Genomic DNA, 21,835 nt, shown 5'->3' on the forward strand with positions numbered 1-21,835 from the left:
CAATTGGAAAACTAACTACTTAAGAATGAACAAATCTCGTGTTTAGTTACTACACTTAGTATACTATATTTTTATTTTTACCTCAAGAAAACTTAAAATAAAAAATAACTATAACGGTGTCATAATTTTATAAAAAGGAATGCATATTCCTGTAGTACTGATCTTTTTCCCCCCAACATAACCAATTTTTTTTACGGTATATAACTTTCCCCTTTGCACAGATGTCACAAATTTCTATATTGGATTATATGTAGTACAAAAGATAAGAGGTGTATGGATTTTTATGATTAATGAACTTACGAAATAGAAAAGTACAATTTGATGATAACTTTGAATGAAGAAAAAAGGTAAAGATAAGAAGAGAAAAACAAAATTGCCACTACAATATTTAGATCCGAACTAAAAAAAATTAGAAATAAAGAAATCAAAATACTACAAGTAAATGGATAACCGCGTAATAAGTCTTAATAGATAGTGGAACATAACCGCGTAGACAAGTTTGTATTTACATGCTCAGATGTGGACCTTAAGCTTCGCCCAATTAAACGAAAAATATGTTACACGCAAATGTTGCAGCCATAAACACTAGAGATATACACATACAAAAAGCTGAAACTGACAGGAACTACTTTCAAGAAGACCTGAATGAAACTGAATCTCCATGAATAAGAGAAGGCAGAAAAAATCTGCTTATTGTATTCTCACACTATTTGCATCAGGTATCTTCCATGCAAAAGTAGAAACAAATCCATGTAGCAGCAAAATGTTGTGTACAACAACTCACGTGATCAACATATCTTGCATTAAGTGATATCCAATTGGATTTCTATGGCATGCCATGATGCCAAAAGATAGCTTTTTGCAAATCATAATATGGGCTTCACTAAGTCTATCCACCCAACATAGTAAAACAAGAACAGAAGCTATGAGACAACAGAGAACTGCTTCTGTTGTCTTCGCATCATAACAGCCAATTGCAGCTCACCTCGCTGGCATAACTTCACTGGATCTTTGAATATCGTGACCCTTGCAACATTATTTCCCATTATAGCGACAAATGCAATGCTAAAAGATTGGCCTCTTTCATTTGCAAACTGCCACTCTCTCGCTGATATGTTGAACCAGTCTTTTCTTGGAGATCTGGTTGCTTTAACTTCTATGAATTCTTGGCTGTTATCCTCCCCAATGACTAAATCATATGGAAGTCCAGTTTCATTATCTTTATTAACCCACCTTACTGCAGTATTGCCAACTTTATCGACAAAGTATTTGCATGCAAGAAATTCACCTAATCTGCCAGTTTCCTTTGCTTGTGCAGCATCAAATGTACCAGTTTGTAATTGATCTCTCTTGCCAAAAGCTGGTGAACTGAAATGAGCTTCATCCAGAGATTCATCCAAACTAACAGGATCAGAATCAGCATGGATACTAAAAGCAGTGGGATCAAAATCATGACAAGATTGATCTTCAAAGTTATCATTTTCATGCAACACTAGTGCCACTGAACTTGCTGGTGGATCTTCTTTGAAGGTCCAGTCAACAGTAACTGATCCTTGTTCAGCACAAACTGGTGGAGAAATTATGCTTGCTGAATTGTCATCCTTCTTCATTTCAGAAAAGCTGCTAATCTGGGAAGGTTTGGTCTTGAAACCATTGGCCTGGGCATACCTGAAATCTGGTGCAGTTTTCCAACCAGCAGGTGGCCAGTTGGGGCATACTCCGGGCTTCCTTCTAGGAAAGATCTGTTCATTTGTTGATGGGACATGATCTGAAGGGTTCAACTTATCAGCCTCTACAATTGATGACACGGAAGATAATGTCCAAACAGATTCTTCATCTGGAAGTTTTGGTACTTTTTGGCTATTCAAAATGAAAAATTCTATTTGCTCCTCAGAGGAACCAGATTCTGTCATGGTTGTTATCATATGAAGGAAATTTGCCAAGTGCAATTCAGAAGTCCCATTTAGTAACAAACTAGAAAGCTCCATAAACAAGGAATGATAATCTGATTCTTTAATGGTGTACAAAATGTTTCCCTGTAAGAAACAACACACATACAAACACATAATATAAATAAAGGTTCAGAAGAAAAACGTTATTGCAATAACTAAACTGTAATGTGTTTGTGCTTCAGATAGACTTATAGAGCAATTGCTTGATCTGTGCAAATAAATCATCAATGCTCTCAACGATATTCTAATGGAGCAGTACTGATATCCTAAAAATCTCTTGAATTGATGATGAATTGAGAATCAAGGTTGCATTTAGCTCACTAAGATTGTCAATGAGATTTTTAGATCTAAGAAAATGCCAGATGAGTGGAGGAAGAATACTTTGGTCCCAATTTTTAAGAACAAATGAGATATCCAGAAGTGCGCTAACTACAAAGGTATAAAACTTATGAGTCACACTATGAAGCTATGGGAAAAGGTGATTGAGCATAGATTAAGAGAAGAAACAAGGATTGCAGAGAACCAATTTCGTTTTATGCCAAGAAGGTCTACAACAGAAGCCATTTATTTTTAACAGAAGTTGATGAGAAGTACAAAAGTAAAGAAAGAGACTTACATATAGTTTTCATTGACTTGAGAAAAGCTTATGACCGGATAACAAGAGAAATGTTATGGAAGACTTTGGACAATAAAAGTGTGCACATGGTTTATATACAGACTACACAAGACATACTAGTGCGAGAACTCCAAGTGGTGAAACTAAGGACTTCCTATTAGGATAGGGTTACATCAAGGCTCAACTCTAAGTCCTTGTTTAATCTAATCTTGGACGTTCTTATCAAGGACACACAAAAGATAATTCCTAATTGCATGCTTTTTGCTGATTTTTTTTTTTTTTTATCAGCAAAAATAGACAATTATATTAATAAAGTACCAGCGGTACTATGAGATACGTAAAGAGGGAACAGATTTTTGGTTCCTATGTAGACTTAATGTAGTCTTGCAAGGAACCAATTTCTGGATACAACTCGTACACTAATTCTATTATCAAACTGTCTTTACACCCTGAACTATGTTTTAAAGCCAACTGTGAGAACCATGCTTTTTGCTGATGATAGTCTTGATTGAAGAATCAAGGGAAGTAGTTAACAGTGTTAGAAAAGCCACCTAAATTATGGTCACCTCTAGATAGAGGGGTGTGCTGAAAGCCCCACATAATGGGTAGCTGTGGGCAAAAGGGGACATGATGAAGTTCCAAATCAACTAAAGATAGTGTCGAGATAAACTATATAAGTGGGGAACAATTCTCACCTTACAAGCTGATTTTGTAGGGTTGATTTAGGCTCATAACTCACTTTCTAACAAACGGTAAGCTTGAGCTCTGGAGGCAGACTTTGGAACACAGAATTTTTGCTTGAGTAGGAGAAAGACAGAGTATATTCGTTGCAATATTAACAAGAGACCAGAGGATTTTGGCTCCGAAACGAAGTTGGGAGATGTCATGCCACAGGTTTCTAATTTTAAATAGAGTATTTGGTATCAATCATACAAGATGATAGAGAAATTCAGGAGGATGTTACACATAGGATACAAGTGGGATGACTTAAATGGAGAAAATCATCGAGGATTATTCATGATCACAGAGTACCTACTAAATTCAAAGGCATGTTTTATCGAACAACTATACGTCTAGCTATACTATATGGTAGTGAATGTTGGGCTTTAAAGGGACAATAGGAGACAACAGTGGGAGTAGCATAAATGAGAATATTAAGTTGGGTGTGTGATCATACAAGAAAGGATAGAATGCATGATGACTATATACAAGAAAAATATGGTGTAGGACCCAATTAGGAAAAGATGACAGAAAACTGGTTATGGTGATTTAGGCATATACAAAGAAGGCCACAAGAGGAGGTGCCCGTTAGAAGAATAGATTGCATGGTTGTTAGTCTGGTAAAAAGGAGTCGTGGGAGACCAAAAAGGAGGTTGGAGGAAATCATCAAGGGGAATCTTAGGCTAAACAATATTTCTAAAACCTTGGTTTTTAACCGTGTCGAATGGCATCAAGTGATCCATGTAGCTGACCTAACTTAGTAGGATAAAGCTTTGTTGTTGTTGAATTGAGAATCAAATTGTGCACAGTAAGTGTCACACAAAAAAAATCCAAAAGAGGATGGAACTTTTCAGATTTTGAGTATTAAAGATGATTAAAAGTTTGAGGAAAATCTGATTCAAGCTTGTAATTAAAATATCTGGTCAAGGTGAAATAAAAATGGTCTTTCAAACTAATAGTTGCCAGATTCAATATTCTATATTTTAATCCAAGTGAACACTTCCATAAGGTTTGGTTCAGTTTCTATCAAGAACATACATCAAATAAAGGATGCACAGCTTTTAGATAAAAAGTTTATGAACTCCAACATACCTGCAAAAGACAACTACATTCGACTCGTTTTTTTGATACACTGCCACAGGTCTTTATAACATTCCTGTAGAACAGCTTCTCAACAACAATGACATTCAGATGGTTGAAAATATCAAAACCAGACTGCTTGAGTTTATCATATTTATCAATATGAAATTTATGAATGTAGCGCTGGGCATATGGCAGAGTCCAGTTTACCAATGACTTTTTCAAACTACAATCAGCAAGACCATAATATATTGGTTCCCGAGTTACCACCTGCACAAAGTCATAATGCATTAATGTAAATTCAAAATTAAATGAATATCAGGTTTAAATAAATTTTATCTATATTACAGAAGAAAACTGAATATTCTTGGAATTTGGCCTAACTCAACACAAAAAAACTAGCTTGTAAGGTGAGGGTTTCCCCCCGCTTATATACTTTAATTTGGTCATATTACTAGTCAATGTGGCATCTCCAACAAATATTATCTTTGAGTCCAGGGGGATAATTTTGAAATTTATTCCATCAGATGAAAATAAAATCTACCTATATACTCATAATAATCTTTTTAACATCACCCATTGATTGGGGAAACTCTGAGGGTAAAATGCAGAGTAATAGTGGGAAATAGATGGTTGAAGTTGTGATTAAAGGCGTTGGAGATCCCGCATCGACTAGCGATATAGCCAAATTAGTGTGTGTATAAGTTTTTTTTGGGGGGGGGGGGACAATCATCACCTTACAAGTCGGTTTTGTAAGGTTGAGTTAGGCCCATAACCCACTTTCTAAGAAAAGGCATGTCTCTGTGTAACAAACAATGAAGTGCAGGCCCAAATCCCCACTGTTTTGTGCACCAGTGTAAAACAATAAAAAATACCCTTGCTTCTCAATTGAAACCCAATGTTGTGGCAATGGAGATGGCTAAAGGGTGGTGATGGTTGGGTCAACTGGAACAAACAAACTAGTAACAATCTTTAGTTTCTCTTCTCATACTACCCTGTCTCTACCCACCCTCCAAGCTGAATAAAGATAGAACTTAACAGGATGGACAATGATCAGCTGGTAAAATGGAAGGACTAGAATCCCAAAGGACGAACAAAATTTGGCTTACTATCATAGAATTCGGATTGGAGAGGTAAAAGAAGCCCTTAAGAGGATGGATAATGGTAAAGATGTTAGTCCAAATGATTTTTCTGTTAGTTTGGAAGTGTGTAGGAGACGAAAGTATCATTTGACTCACATAGAATTCGGATTGGAGAGGTATAAGAAGCCCTTAAGAGGACAGATAATGGTAAAGATGTTAGTCCAAATGAAATGATTTTTCTATTAAAGTTTGGAAGTGTGTAGGAGAATAAGGTATCATATTTGCCTCACTAGGATGCTTAATGACATTTTGAGATCTAAGAAAATGTCGTAAATGGAGGACAAACACTTATTCCTTCCTATCTTTAAGAACAAGAGAGATTCTGAATTGTGTAAAGTACATTAGTATAAAACTTATGAGCCACACTATGAAAGTAGGGGGGAAAAGGTGATTGAGCAAAAATTAAGAGAAAATATGAGGATTGGGGAAAATCAATTTGGTTTTATGCTAGAAAGGTTTACAACAAAAGTCATTTATCTTTTATGGGAAATGATGAGCAAAGAGCCTTGGAGAAAACATTATTATATGATTTCATTGACTTGGAGAAAACATATGATCAAATACCAAAAGTGTTGTGGAAGACCTGGGAAAAGAAAGCTATACACGCAGCTTATATTCAAACTATGGTTGTAATTAACCGCTGTATACACGCCCAAGCCACTCCAAGATAATTCCCAGTGTTAAAGGAAAAATGCAAATCATCATGCATTCAAGCACAAAAAAAATCACAGAAAATTTAGGACTGAAATAGAAAATCTGGAACTGGGCATACATGTATATCAGTTATATGTATTAGTGTGAACACCATAATTTAAGAAGTGCCAAGACTACAAGAATAATATAACAGAGAAAAACGAGTAGCACAGGAGAAAAAGTGATCATACCTCTGAGATAGCTGGAATACCTAAGTTTTTCATGAGGATGGAAATTTTTTCTTGCCCCATTTCCTTATCATCCTCAACCAGTTCACCGAAATAGAGAAAGTCGAGGTTGTCTGAATGTTTAAATTCCTTTTTCAACTTCTTATCATCGCACCAGCAGACAAGACCAAAGGAAGGATGCAACGAAACCCACTTATCTTGCACAGTGGGAAGCACTGGAAATTCCAATTTTGAAAGACATTCTTTGAGATATGTGACATCCTCAACACTCAGCAAACCAGATTTTAGTCCATCTGCCCACTTGAGGAAAACTTGCAAAATCTGGAGAAAGAGCACAGGGTAAGATTTCAGGTAAAAGAAATCACTTATTATTTATAGCTCAGAACTTACTTTATCTGCTGCTTGTGAAGGCAAAGTAACAGTTGATAACTGCAACATAATTTGAATATAGCTGCATAGAGGAGGTGCCTCTTGTACTTGACATTCATCAACAAAGAAACCACGAAGACTAGGGTAAATATTGCATAATGACTTGTTTATAGGGGAAGAAGATGAGCCACATTGAGGATGGAACTCCTTCATTTTCTGAATAGAACCAGTTGAATCATGCCAATAGACTTCATTGGGAGACACAAACGTCCCACATGCAGCATCATCATGATCATAGACAGATGAGTATGGGATAAATATAAAAGGTCCAGACATCAAACCTTCCATAGTTTTCTTCTTTGAAGATGCCATTTCATTCCAAATGAATGCATACAATTTGGTCATTTGTGTTATGCTGGTGAAATCAATACATATTATTTGTGAGTAAACTTGTTAATTTAAAAATGTTAAAAAGAAAACGAAAGAAGCACTGATAGTCAATGCATAGGCAGGTACTAATATCTGTGTATTTACTATTTAGCCACTCTCTTTTTTCCCCTTCCTACCTACCATCTATTGGCAGAAAAAACTCCTACAAAAATAACAATAAAATCATCACAAGTCCAAACATCTATTGGCACTGAACCTGTCACATCCTTTCTTTTCTCTTGTATCTAATCACATTATTAATATAAGTGGATGCCAAGCAATACAAGAAACTTGAGCGCTCTTCCACTTAAGTTTTCTCTCTCAAGTAGAGAAAAAACGAAATCATGAGTTATTGATGTAATTGGGAACATAGTCCTATATTATAATTTCTGGCCCTCTTACAATGTATGAAGACTAGAACCCCTTCAGAGTTTGGATTGGATTGATCAATGTTACCAACAACAGTAATTTCCAAGCTTTATTTTAGGTCACATAATGAAACTTCATCCAACTCTTTATTAGTCTTCGTTTGTATAAGACTCCAAGGACAGGCTGAATGTTACAAGAACACAAAATAAGGAATGTAAGGGGTAATAAAATGGATGTGAAATTGCTATTGTAATCCAGTTTTTGTTATTGAAAAAGATAATAAAGACTCATCTAATGTGATTGGTCATGAAACGAAGGCTAACAAAAGTTTTGATGACAAAAGCTATTCAAATCGAGGATAGTGTGATTTAAAAGAGGTAAGAAAAGGTCTTTATCTATATTGGGAAAACCCTAAATCCCACATCGGCTAGAGATAGTGCCAAAATATAGTATATAAGTGGGAGCAACCCTCACCAATGAACTAGCTTTTTTGGGGTTGAGTTAGGCCAAAATCCACATTCTAAGAATCTAAATACCATAAAGCATAATGACATTCATTTATCTGTGTAGTCAACCAAATAAGATTGGTTGTGGTTGTTTATGCTAATAGCATTTCTGGGTCAAGTGGCATTAATTCACACTGTAACCAAATAATAGAAACATTAGAGAATGGCCCATATTTTTTAATACAAAAAGTGAATAAAAATGAATTATTTGGGATTATGTTTTATGAAACTTAATATGCATCTTGTGCTAGCACATCTATCTATGCATTTTCTGGTGTTCAGTTATATTTTCTTTATTTTCTGTTCCTGATCTGCTTTTACAGACCAAAAGGCTATAGGTGAGGCATTTTGATGGCACTGGTTGTGATATCCCTGTTTTAGGCTATTTAAATCTGTACTTCAGAAAAGTATGACAAATTATTCTTTTTTCTTCCTCTGTAATTCTCTGGTGCCTGCAATGTTAATCTTATAATAATTATATGTTTGTAATGTTAAATCTGGTGGTTGTGTCCAATTAATTTAAAATTTATCTCTCACCTCACACGTATCTGTCTTCCATGTCATATCTACCTGTGTTTGTATTGTTAAACTTATAATAATTATATGTTTGTAATGTTAAATCTGGTGGTTGTGTCCAATTAATTTAAAATTTATCTCTCACCTCACATGTATCTGTCTTCCATGTCATATCTACCTATGTTTGTAATGTTAATCTTATAATAATTATATGTTTGTAATGTTAAATCTGGTTCTGGTGGTTGTGTCCAATTAATTTAAAATTTATCTCTCACCTCACATGTATCTGTCTTCGATGTCATATCTACTTGTGCTTCCTAGATGAAAAGTGTGGCAGTTACTAAAATCACTGAAGTTAAACTTTGGATGTAAAAGCTGAAAAGGGACATGCATACCTCGCCTTGAATGGAGTCTTTGATGATTTTCTCCAGGCTTTAAGAACATCAAAAATGTCATCGAGAGTAACTCTAGTCTTAAACCCAAAATCTTTTACCAATCTTTCACTTTTCACCTGATTGAACACAAAACATAATTAGTATCAGGTTCCACAATCACTTTTGTTTTTCCAGCCAATAATGTCACATTATTCAAAATCCAAATACACACTGATGTCACACAGGTACCAGTAGCACAGGTACCAGAACCACATGGAAACATCAATAAACGCTAAAACTTCTTTCAAATATTCAAATTTTGAAATTTAATAAATCGAACATTAAGAAGATACACAAATGATATGCCTCATATACAATCCTAACTCTAGCAGGGCAAGCAATCCAACCATGAAACACAACCAAAATAAAAACTAGGAAATAAAATTCTAATACAACATAAATATAACATAACAAAAGACCCCGGTAAATAAACCATGCTGATAATTAATCTATAATTCCCCAATTACAAACCCTATTTCCCAACTTACAATTACTTAATAAACTTAAAAACAATCACTAACATCACCCACTCATGCTGAATATAGAGAAAGTACATGAGAGAAAACAAAGTTTTATTAATACTGAATACACTTGGTTATGATCTGTTACAATAGAATATGTATACACAAGCTGAATCAAATAAATGTAACAGCCAGCCTAAAACCTAACAGAAATAACAGACTGACAGCTGTTACACACTAACACAGACCAACTGAAGAAAGATGCATGCTAGGTGAATTGGAACAGAAAAATTCTACAATCTCTCACTGAAACAAATGTACCAAAAAACTAACCTTTGGAACAGCATATGGTGCAAAATCTCCAAGGAGCATCCGGACTGTTTCACAATCATAAAACAAATCTTTAGGATAGTGTAGCTCATCATCCATGGTTGAAACCACCCACTGGATATCACACAGGCTGCATATAAAAGTAGACTTAAAGGGATGGCCATCTCCAACAGATTTAAGATAGAAATAACCCGTAGTTTTATTACTATAACAAACATCCCATAATGTATCAAGAACCTCCAAGAGATATTTACAATTTTCTAGATTGCCACTTTTAGACAATAAGGATACTAATTGCACAATTTCAGAGGATTCCCAATCTTTGACTATTGACTCAGCAGATATTAGACCCCTATCCCACATCATCTGCTTAAATGTGACATCACATATATCGACAACACTCTTATCCACCTGAACTACTTGAGCAAAATCTGTGATGCCAAATTTCTCAAAAAAATCCCTCCACTTAATCAGTGCAGATGAAACTGATTCATTTACTGGGTGGCTTAAATAGCTTATGTCAACCTCATGCCACCTCATACTCACACTATCAGCCAACATTTTTGGAGTGACAGGATTCCCAAATCCAGTACAGAAATGAATTGGTATCTCAGCAGGACACTTGAAACCATAATTTGTCAATAACAAAGATTTACATCTAAACTCGGATATTATATGCTCCCTTTCAATAAAACAATCAGAACAGCTCGAGTTCAGGTGTAGCATTACAAAACATACATATTCAATCATCAGCACTCTGTTTTTGTTTGCCATTGTTTCATCAGACAATGCAGGTAAAATATGCAGCTTCACAACATCATGTACAGACAACTGTTGAACACCAATACTCTGAAGTAACCGGGTAACATTGTCCAAAAATGTCACATTCAAGCTCGGAGTACCAGAAGATGCAGAAAAAAGGAAAGGACTTACAGTCCTTAGTTTAGCACATATATTAGGGAAAGCTTCAATTTTATGCTCACCATCAAATCCTGTGTTTAAATGATTGAAATGCAACCATATAGTGCCTTCATCCACTGAGCTGTATGTACCATCTGAAAGTGGAATAAATGGCATTTTTTGAAGATTTTTCTGAACATCTTTCATTTCAAAATTGATTGGCACAGAGCCAGACGAATTGAACATTGTTACAGAAAGAATATTTAGACAAGAAGCTAACCAACTCATATCCATCGATATCAGACCACTCTTCGTATGGCATAAAGATGACAGTACTCGAACAAGAATGTTAGGCCCAAACTCCTCAATGCCTAGTGCCCTTGCTAGTTCATCAGACAATACTATATTTCTATCCAGGTATATAAGCCCAAGGTGTTCAAGAAGCATGTTGTCAGGAATAAGATTACGCACCTGCTCTGTCCAACCTCTCAATACCTTGCATGGTGGGGCCCATTCATTATTGTCACCGTCCACAAGTAAGCAATTCATCATACGTAATTTAGAAATAATCAAGCGAGGAAGACTGGAGAAAAAACCATGCACTTCCCCAACTAAAGGAACAAAACTCATGAAAGCAGACAGTCCCTTTCCAGGCTCACTCCTAAAACAGGGAAGTTCACAAAACTCTCTCTGTGCTCTGACAAACAAATTAGGATACTCTGACAATAACCACTGGTTCCATGGACTATCTCCATCAACTTCCTCTCTAGATGAAGGAAGAACAAAATCACCTTGAAGAATAAACTTCAGGCCATATGTTCTTAAAGGAAGAAATGCAAAAACTGGCTGCTGATCTGAACATGGAATGTAACCATTATCTGATTCCTGCAGAGTAAACGCCATAGAAATTTCAGTTGTCTGCACATCAAAGCGAATGGAATTTGTTTGCAACTTCTGAGATACTACAAACCACACTATTTTCTCTTTCCCATGAGAAACCTTAATGATACCATCTCCTGAAATTTCTTTTTTCATAACAGTAAGTGTATCATTAAGCAAGTTTCTTAACTTGATACACTTGAGGCGGTGAAGAAATAGTAACAGTGAAGGATGAAGATCTGAAAACATAGACAAAACACTATTCATGGCCATTCCTTCTGATAGATGAGATCTGAATGGAAGCAGAATGCATGTGTTCCAGGGATTATCGTCACACAATTCAGTATCAGTAGATGCCATCCTCCTGAGCACCCCAATGTCACAAGGAGGTACTACTGTGGGCAAAACAAAACCAATCTGGCCTTCACTAATGTCAAATTTAACATGAAAACCATTGGAATGAATTTCTGGAGCATCTGTGACCTGCAGTGGGAACAAGCAAGGTTAGTGAAACTCATTAGAAAAAAATGGAGAAAAATGTTTGTAGTGATAATTCCATATAGACACTATGTGTAATCACAAAAGTGCAACAAATAGATAAATTTATATTATTTTGTCTATTTTAAGTAATGTAGAAAATAAAATTATAAATGCATATCATAATTCTAACTTGTCCTAACTGAATCAAATGGCATTGTGTGATCCATCTAGCTGACTTCACCTAGTAGGAAAAAGGATTTTGTTGCTGTAACATGTTTGTTATCATAATTCTAACTTGCACAATATATATAACTATTTAAAATTTACCTATTATGAGGAAATGCTCAATAAGAAAACATTAGGAAAAGTCAGTTTTTAATTTGATCATCAACAGATTAAAATTTATTCGCAAGTATCATTTTGCTATAAATGCAACAGCAACACCTGTCTTGTTTTGGTGAACAGGCTGATGATATATGTATTGTACATGTATGTTTGCATGTGCATACTAAATACTTACATAACTTGACACATTCAATAGTAAACTACAAAAAATGGAACCTTGATTAAACAGACAGTCAAAGCAAGAAATTATTTTCACATTAAGTGTTATAATTAGAAAAATATAGTAACAAAAGATGGCAATATATCTTATTGCATTTGTATATCAATTTTATAATGCAGTAAATCATATACCCAGTACACAATTTCTAAAGTATTGTTCACATCATCTTAGCCTGAATGAAGTATGACGTTTCTTACACATGATTTACATTTTAGCAAACAATGCACTGAAGGAAAAGCAATGAATCAAGTACAGCTTGCAAAATCCGACAGAGGGACAAATACAAACAAAACCAGAGAACCATCAGATACTCAGATTAACAGTAGCAAAATACAGCAAAGAAAAAGCATGAAGATGACAGAAAAGCAAAAAACAAATGAAAAATTACAAAAATAAACGCAGCTAATCTAGAACCAATAAGATATAACTCAGGAACAGTATTAGATGTGATAAACTCAGCATTCAAATCTGGAAAAAGCTAATTGTATTTTTATTCCCTCAACAACTTTTTATTTGTTTAGTCCCTAATTTTTTAATTGTTACAATCATGTCCTTCATTCAATTTACATTTAAATTAAACCCTCAACTCAATTTTTTTACTCAAAAAAGTAGAGGTTTAGGATGGATTTGAGATAAAAAAAATGTTTTGAAAGGTTTAGAAATAGAAAATCTGATCAAATTTGAAAATAAAAATGGTGTGAGGTTAAGGTTTCAAAGAACAAAATCTTAAGCAGAAGATGGTTTAAAATGATTTAATGGATTCATTCAAGGAAAAATTTAGAACAACAATAAGAATTTGAGAGTCTTAGGTAGAGGAAACTGATGGAGGGACTTGATTGCAACTAAAAGAATTGAAGGACTACATTGTAACAATAAAAATTCAGGAAAAACAATATTGGGGGACCAAAATCGAAGTTGGACCTTTGGATAAACTAATGATATTTTAAAGAGAACCTAAAGAAAAATGTTTCTTCAACATACTCGGAACACAGACTTGAAACCAATGCCTTTCTTCCCTATGTATCCAGCAGTAGATCCTTTCTTTGTTGAATTTCCAACATCACAAAGTGCTCTCATATTTTGAGCTGAGAAACCTCGCTCATTATTCAATACAACAATACCAGAATCTCGAAGAATAAATGTAAGAGTTGGTTCCACATTCTCTGGATAATTATTGTCATCTGCATTTTGAACCTGAATCAAAAGAAAAAATTATCAGGCACATGCTCTCAGAGCTACCAACAGTTTTACTAAGTACCAACAGGATAGAGAAATTATCCAATATAAGAATGGATGTTAAATGTAAATGATTTATTACTATCATCTGCACATAAACAGTGAAAAATGATACTGAATTCCTCTAGAATGAACAATCTATCAATGGTGTGGATATGATGTTGTCAATACTCCAAAAACTAAAATTGAAACAGATATGGGAAAAATTCTCAGCACATTATCACTGCCTTAAATCTATATTAGATTTATCTCTTCTCGCCAAAATTCAACTTCTTAGCAAATGTTAAAAGTGAAACTCATATGTCTATCAGGTAATAATGTTTGAAGTTTAACATTACCATAGATTTTCAGTACATTTTATTTATGAACAATAATAAGGAAAAGGAATCACAAGATAAAATGTCAAAGGATTATCCTCACCAATTCAAGAATAAAATGAGAATCTTGAGAATATAGCTCTTGTGAAAGGCAATGCAGTGCTCTACCTAACCGAGCATGTTGCTTCTTCAACATGCAACTATCAATATCAGAAAGACTTGAATCTAGGCCAAATTCATCTCGCCTAATAGATTCAATAAGCCGAGAAGCATCCATATCTTCGACATGTTGAAATGAATTTCCCAGACAGCAAGTGTTAGATTCATCATTAGATTTTTCTGGATCAACTGTTTCAATGATTTCTGTACACCCTTCAATAAGTCGATGGGGTACAAGAGATGTAACCATATTTGCTTCAGGTATAGGAGACTTATCCAAGGTAACTTGGTCAAGCTTCAGACTTGTGTTTATATCAGTTGTGGCATCTTTTAAGCATGAAACACGAGCACAATGAATGTCAGAAGAGTTGTTTGAAATAAGTGCATGGTAATCATTAATCCACTCAGAAATACCCAGAGATAACCCTATTTCATGAAGCATGAGACGTTGCTCCATATTGCTGCATTCACATAAAATAGTTGAAGCGGCATCCTTGAAAACAGATTGCATCCCAGAAAGCAACACATCAGAAGCAAAACTGTGAAATTCAGCCGGTAAGTTACCAAGACAATCAAGGACAAACCTTGACAGAATGGATGCTACCTTACTCACTTTATGCATGTGTTTGCTAAACACACTTCTCATTTTAGCAGTTGAAATTTCAGTTAAAAATTTTGTTTTACTTAATGCTTCCACAGACTGGTGGAGAGCATTCCCATCATTACTAACTTCAACATCTTCTACAGAGTTTCTGAACATAACTTCAAATGCATGGCAGGAATGGCATTTTAGAAGTGACAATGGAACATATTTTTCTCCCCCAACAAGTGAGATCAGAGACAGCAAATGCACTGCAGTTTGGAAAGAGGATCCTTGAACTGCAGCCTCCAGGAAAGAGTCCAAGGTAGCAGAATGATCTATCCGTATCACCTTTCCATCTCTGGTAACTAAGCAAAACAGTTCCTTGGTATTTACATCATTCAACAGCCACGATATAAATGGACCTAGGAAGGGTGCAAACCTAAGATCCCAATGAGACCACTTGCTCAAGTCAGACAACATTGGCGCCTTCAGCAAGACTTCAATTGCATTTTTTGCTATAACAGTTTCAGTGCTTTTTTTATGGCTCGTTTCAGACCTATCAGTGGGAATTTCTGACCAATTGTTATCTCTATCACTTGATGAGTCTCCATTATAGTTCTTTTCTATAATAGTAGCAGAAAATACAACACATTTTGAAGTCACGCTAGATGTATGCCCCTTAACAGTATCCAGCAGATCCACAAGAGAGCCATTTTCCACAAGTTCAAAATTAATTGAAGGGAACTGCCTCATAAGCAGCATGGATATCATTTGCTTGGTTATTGTTTCATTCTCCCACAAACCACTTAGAGCCTGAGATACTAGAGCAATCAATTGATTTGAGGACATACAGGCCCTGAAAGAGGAATTTTCGCACGTGTCACCAACCAACAACTTCAGTAGTTCATGAGGTAACAGGTTAGGGTGCTTCTCAAGGAATGATAAGAAATCTCCATAACCAAGAGAATCGAATTTTTTCATACCAAACTGCTCAGCCACCCAATTTTCACAGCTGCAAAACTTCCTCCACAACATAATTCTATATTGCACTAGTGAGTCGTTACTATTTCTATTTATATCATTGCCATGGTCAAAATAAGTTCCAATTTTTCTGATGACATCATCAGAAGAAATACCTGTGACGTTCAAAAACAAAGTTTGCAATGTCAGCAACAATATAAAAGAGAACATATATAATGAGGAAAACTAAGAAAAAAAAATAACACAATAATGCTCAAATCCTTGGAATTTAAAAGAGAAGAAAAGAAATTTCTTAAGTGCTCATCAAATAGATTCTAAATCTGGAAGCACAGAAATAATATAGTGGCGGTTAGCATTGACATGGACTATTTGGAAGCACAGAAATAATATAGTTTTCTCCAATAACACTTTCAACGCAAATAAAATGATGGATGAGGCAAGTGTTTTTGCTATGGACTTGGCTGAAATATTTAGAGAAGGATTTCACCACTCATTATAATCAGTGGTCTTCAAATCTAAGATATGGATTTTGCCGTAGTTGACGATAGGAATGTAGGTCAAATATTTGTACTAGTCTCTTTATGCGGTTTACATTCTGGTTTGGATCAACCAATTGGCTGATTTGAACTACAGCAGAATTGTAATCTGAAACTTGTACCTATTAGTACCTCTGGTACTCATTTAATTCATACATATTATTTTGGATGATAAAAAAAATAGATTCTAAATCATCAACATATAACTCTTAACATTAAAACTACTCAGCAGATTAAGCTGTATTAAGTTCCAATTGCAATATTTGTGAAACAGATTGACTAGTTAAAATTCTTTACAATCGAAACTGAAGTATAAAAGAAAAGATTGTAAATATTAGAAGATAACTACACAATAAGTCAGCCAAAGCTTGATTTAAAGGCAAATAGACTCACACTTTGTATTCTCTGTGTTATCCTTAGTTATGACCGGTACATTTTCCTGGCCTGGTCCAACGTCTATAGTATCGTATTCAGAACCCTTGGTCGGTGAGTTGCCCAATCCATTATCGATGATAGCTTGGAAGGTATCATAGATGTTGTTCCTCATTCCAGATTTGATAGATGAAACCTAAAGCATTGAAGAGTGAGAAATTTCAAAAGATGATGATATATCTTTAACAAAAAGCCTATAAGTAAAATACATCTGTTCTATAAGGATATCACATAATCAAGCAGAAAAGATCATATAGATCAACAAGATAATAATTGAACTATTTATACATAATATAACTATTAGCATGTAAAAAATGGAATGTGTTATGAATAATAAGTCCTAGCTAACCATGAAAAAAAAATCAACATGAAAGATCTTTTCAATCATCAATTGCAACTAGCTGTGAAATCCTAAAATCATCAAATACTTACAACCAAGAACACAACAACAAGCACTCAATGTGTTAGATATTACTCACAAAACCTCTTTCTCCTTCCAGATTTTCATATCTGTGGTCCAAGCTCAATGTGGCTGTGGTTGACATTTCCTTCAATTCTCACCCACCTTGAGCTTGTTGGGGGTGTGAGAATATACCTTTTCTCTTTGTAATATAGTATTCTGTCCGTAAGTTTATATAACAGCCGTCTTTTAACAGCTGTTAGTTACTGATAGTTACAACTTACAACTGTCAAATCATTATGATTCAGCACATGTAGCTATATTATATATTCTGTAAACTGGACTGAACTATGTGTGTTTTCATTTTTCACAAATCAATAATATCAGATTCACATTGACAAACAGTTTTCTCTCTAATAGGGTGTCAAACATGTTAATATTAGCTCACTAAGATGGGGATATATAGATGAAGCTGAAGCAACAAACCAAAACTAGTCATCTTTTAGCACTGTCAACTTAGTATATGTGAAAAGGAGATTAGAGCTAAATTCAAAATGTTAATTAAACTATAAAATTAACTAATTTGCCATAAAGTAAGTAAATTAAATTACATATGCAGAGATAATATGATGAAATGGATAAAAAGAAGCTTACAGCAGCATTCAGTAACCCAATGAAAGGATATGATGAGAACAAATTTTTGATTTTCCTCTTCTGGAAACGGTTTACTTTAGAGAATTGAAGCATCATCTCCAAAACCTACATTTGTGCGTTAGGAACAGAGTTACACATATCTAAAACAAGTACTCAAAAAGAGCTTCAAAATTGTTCCTAACTGAATATGTACATGAATGAAAATTCATAGAAGAGTATTTGTTTAAGCTAAAAGAAATTCATTAAACGAGAAAAAAAATACACAAATACAACATACAAGGATAAGCCATCATAAAGGGGAGAAGGGGGATAAAAGAGACGGAAAAAACGAGAAAAGCACATTGAACTCTCAGAATAGAAAATAAAAAAACTCCTAAAATATGAATGAATAACCTGGGCACATAAAAAAAGATTCAATAAAGCCTAACCAATGGTTATATTTTGTAAATTTCAATATTGCTAGTGGCTATTGATATTCAATACAAGAGAGAATAATAATTCACAAAAATGAAAAAGAAGAGAGACGTTCAAATCAATGGAGCACCATGTAAAATAAAACCCTCCAAATATATTTTTTAATAATTAGAGGGCAATTTAAGACCACAAAGACAAAATAAACCTATCTCCAGGGAGAGGTTGGGGAGAAGTATTGCTATAATAAGTACATTGCTATCATCTCATTTAAGTGATCTTAAACACCTACCTCGGCAACCTTGTGCTCCGAACATGCCATCTTCCAGGTTGTGACAAACATCTGCAAAGAATCATTAGAAATTGAAAGATCTTCATCAATATTGGTTGATACCTTGGTTTTGTTACCAGTATTGATTGGGGTTACAACTCCAAGTTTGTTTCTCTTACGCAACTTATAAGGAGCAGATCTTGTAGAAGTTGCATTTTCAAATTTTCTTTTTTTTCTAGGTTGCTCACTAAATCCTTTTTTAAGGTTGCTATTAACAAGGGAGTGCCCCGCCATATCACTCCTCACCCCAAGTCGAGCCTTCTCTTCAGTTGCAGATGGGTAAGGGCAACTACTCACTCGTTCTGAACTTCTAGTGAATTGTGATGATGGGTTTGACTGGCTACCCTTAATGATGTTATTACTTTGTTCATCTGTAGAAGAATCACTATCTTCATCTTCTGAGGCTGATGACATAAATCTTTTATGCTTTCCACAAAAAGACTTTTTTACAGGAGAAAAAGACTCAACACGCTGAGTAATGGCATTAAAACGTTCATCTAACTGTTTTTTCTGAGAGGAAGGAATAGTACGGTACCGGAACTTCCCATTTTTCAAAAATGACTCCAAGCATTTCTCGTATGCTGATTGCTCTGAATTGCTAGCTTCCTGTACAGCAGATTGCTCTGAATTTCTAGCTTCCTGTATGGCAGATTGCTCTGAATTTCTAGCTTCCCGTCGAGCAGATTGCCCTAACTTTCTAGCTTCCCGTCGAGCAGATTGCCCTAACTTTCTAGCTTCCCGTCGAGCAGATTGCCCTAACTTTCTAACTTCCCGCATGGCAGATTGCTCTGAATTTCTAGCTTCCCGTATGGCATATATATGCATTCTGCGAATATAAAATCAGTAATTTGGATAATAAAGCCTATCTAAATCCAAACAGATAACAAAGAACAAACACCCTGACAAGATAAAAGCAATTATTTCTATCCTCTATGAGTGTTTTAAGGTGTGGGAGGTGGATGTTGTGACCTAATATTAATATACATTGCCATAGTGAACTGTCCATGCACATCTTTTGTCTTCACAAACAAAATTTACATGTGAAAATTGCACTCAAATATCAATATGGAACATTGGAACAACTATATTTATCAAGCAAATAAATCCAGCAACAACAGGTTCCAACACTGATACTACATATATTAAGTTTTTATCCACCACATAAAATATCATCTAATATATAATCCATTGAGAAATTTTACTGGCTTACTAACTGCTCTCGTATATTTAGCAATAAGGCAAATCTCTTGTGTCATCAATTTCTGTGAAGAGAGTTAATCAAATCATTATCACATAAAAATCTTCAATCTATTACATTCACTTCCTCTTTCTAATACCACTTATAAACACGCCCTTCACCAAAAATATAAGAGAAACAAGAAATAACATACCCCAAGTTCTGAATCCGAATCCCAAGCCATTCCTTGCATTCAACCAATCGCTTGTTGGCAATAAAATCCAAAAACTGTTCAACCTTGATGAATTCATTACTTCTAGAAGCATCCAAAAACTCAATTAGCAACTGAATTATTTCCTCAGTGGTAATCTTATACACCTGGGTAACATCAGAGCGAAGCGAGAAATAATGAATAACCAAGGGGTGCCGCAAGAAAGGTCCCAACCCTAGCTCTTCAAAGTCATCGACACCCTCATTCTTGCATATTGCCACTTCCAAATCATACAATGAAGTGATCCTCTGGACCCCGACAAAGCAATGGACAAAAGCATTCACCTGCACGTCAACCAAAACACAATAACCCCCTTTCTTATGTAAAACTAAACCCACCAATATCATCCTTCAAGTATTATTCTCTCTCAACTTAAATAGTCCTAGAAGTATTGGAAATCATGTTCCTGTTTGGATATAAGCCACAAGTGCTGCTTTTGAGAGCCTTTCTACTGGAAATATAGAGCTTTTTCCAGTAGAGAAGCTCTCAAAAGCACTTCTAGCCTTGTATTCAAACAGGCTCTACAGTCTCCCAGATATTAAAAGAACCCTTCAAATTGGTTCTTAAAGTTTACTTAAATACATCAACTTAGGACGAAAGTGATGGATATTCAATATTTGATGGTTTATTCATTCATTATTCAATTCAATCACTAACATAATTAAATATTGAATAACCATCACTTTAGTCCTAAATGAGTGATATGATATGAAGATATATACCTTGCCTTCGGTCATCATAAGCCGATGAAGTGAGGGAACTTGCTGCATTTTGATGCCCAACGTGTTCCATGAATCCACCTGGAGCGTGAGGAGAGCGTTCTGGGAAACCGTCCACGCCGAGACGGAGTCGCCGGCGGCGAGAAGAGCGCGGCAGGCGTTGGCGATGGCGCGGTCGGCGTGTTCGATTGCGAGATTAGGGTTTGGAGGCGGAGGCGGAGGAGGGGATGGGTTCTGAGGAGGGAAAGGGCAAGAGGTGTTTGGGAATGAGAAAGACGGCGGCAGCGGTGGTTGGAAGAAGACGCTGTTGGGGTTCGGGACATTTGGGAGCGCCGGTTGTTGGAAGAAGTTGTTGTTAGGGTTTGCAGACTGCTGCGGCGGCGGCGGGTGTCGATAGCCGCCGCGGAACTGGAAAGGGTGGCCGTACATTCGCGGGAAAAATAAGAAGCGAAGGCGGCACAAGCAGACCACGCTAACTACACTACTAGTAGCAGTGAAGGAGAAACATCAGCATCATTACGGGGTTTTGTTTAGTACTAATGTAATTGTAAATTTTGTCATGGCGCGGTTCGGCTTTTCATAAATAAATAAAAATAAAGTCCTCTTGAAACACAACTAAAAACACATGGAGATTTTTCTTCATGCACCCACCCTTTTTCTCGTACATCCAACAAATTTAAGAATTTTTTAAAATTATCCCTGATAATAAACAAATTTGTAATCCAAAAGAAATTTATGAATTTATGATATATAACAACATTAATTATTTTATAGCATAATTTAAAATTAATGGTCCATGTAAAACTTGAACCTATGATTTTTGTATTATTAACTCGATACCCTAATCAATTGAACTAGTAAGTCAATTATCATAATTTGGATTCACAATCCATTCGAGCCTTATGGAAGGGTGTTTTTGGAATTCCCCTCTCACAGCTGATTGTACAAGAAAAACGTTGGATGCACAAAACAATTCTCAAACATGTGTTTCAACTTGGG

General features: G+C 35.3%; 1 protein-coding gene across 1 annotated transcript; it reads right to left on the minus strand.

Annotated features, from left to right (window-relative positions):
- Positions 1-447: 447 nt before the first annotated feature.
- On the minus strand, positions 448-21,376 carry LOC100780184 (protein NO VEIN). The gene is made up of 13 exons (XM_003532696.5): positions 20,840-21,376; positions 20,061-20,401; positions 18,631-19,495; positions 17,928-18,032; positions 16,835-17,009; positions 14,286-16,060; positions 13,611-13,823; positions 9,809-12,067; positions 8,976-9,091; positions 6,782-7,175; positions 6,395-6,712; positions 4,381-4,638; positions 448-2,036 (listed from the first exon to the last, which is right to left on the minus strand). Exons 1-13 carry the CDS (start codon positions 21,263-21,265, stop codon positions 924-926), a joined length of 8,358 nt encoding a protein of 2,785 aa, XP_003532744.1. The 5' UTR covers positions 21,266-21,376; the 3' UTR covers positions 448-923.
- Positions 21,377-21,835: the final 459 nt, after the last annotated feature.

Source organism: Glycine max, chromosome 8 (assembly GCF_000004515.6).
Source record: "Glycine max cultivar Williams 82 chromosome 8, Glycine_max_v4.0, whole genome shotgun sequence".
NCBI lineage: Eukaryota > Viridiplantae > Streptophyta > Magnoliopsida > Fabales > Fabaceae > Glycine > Glycine max.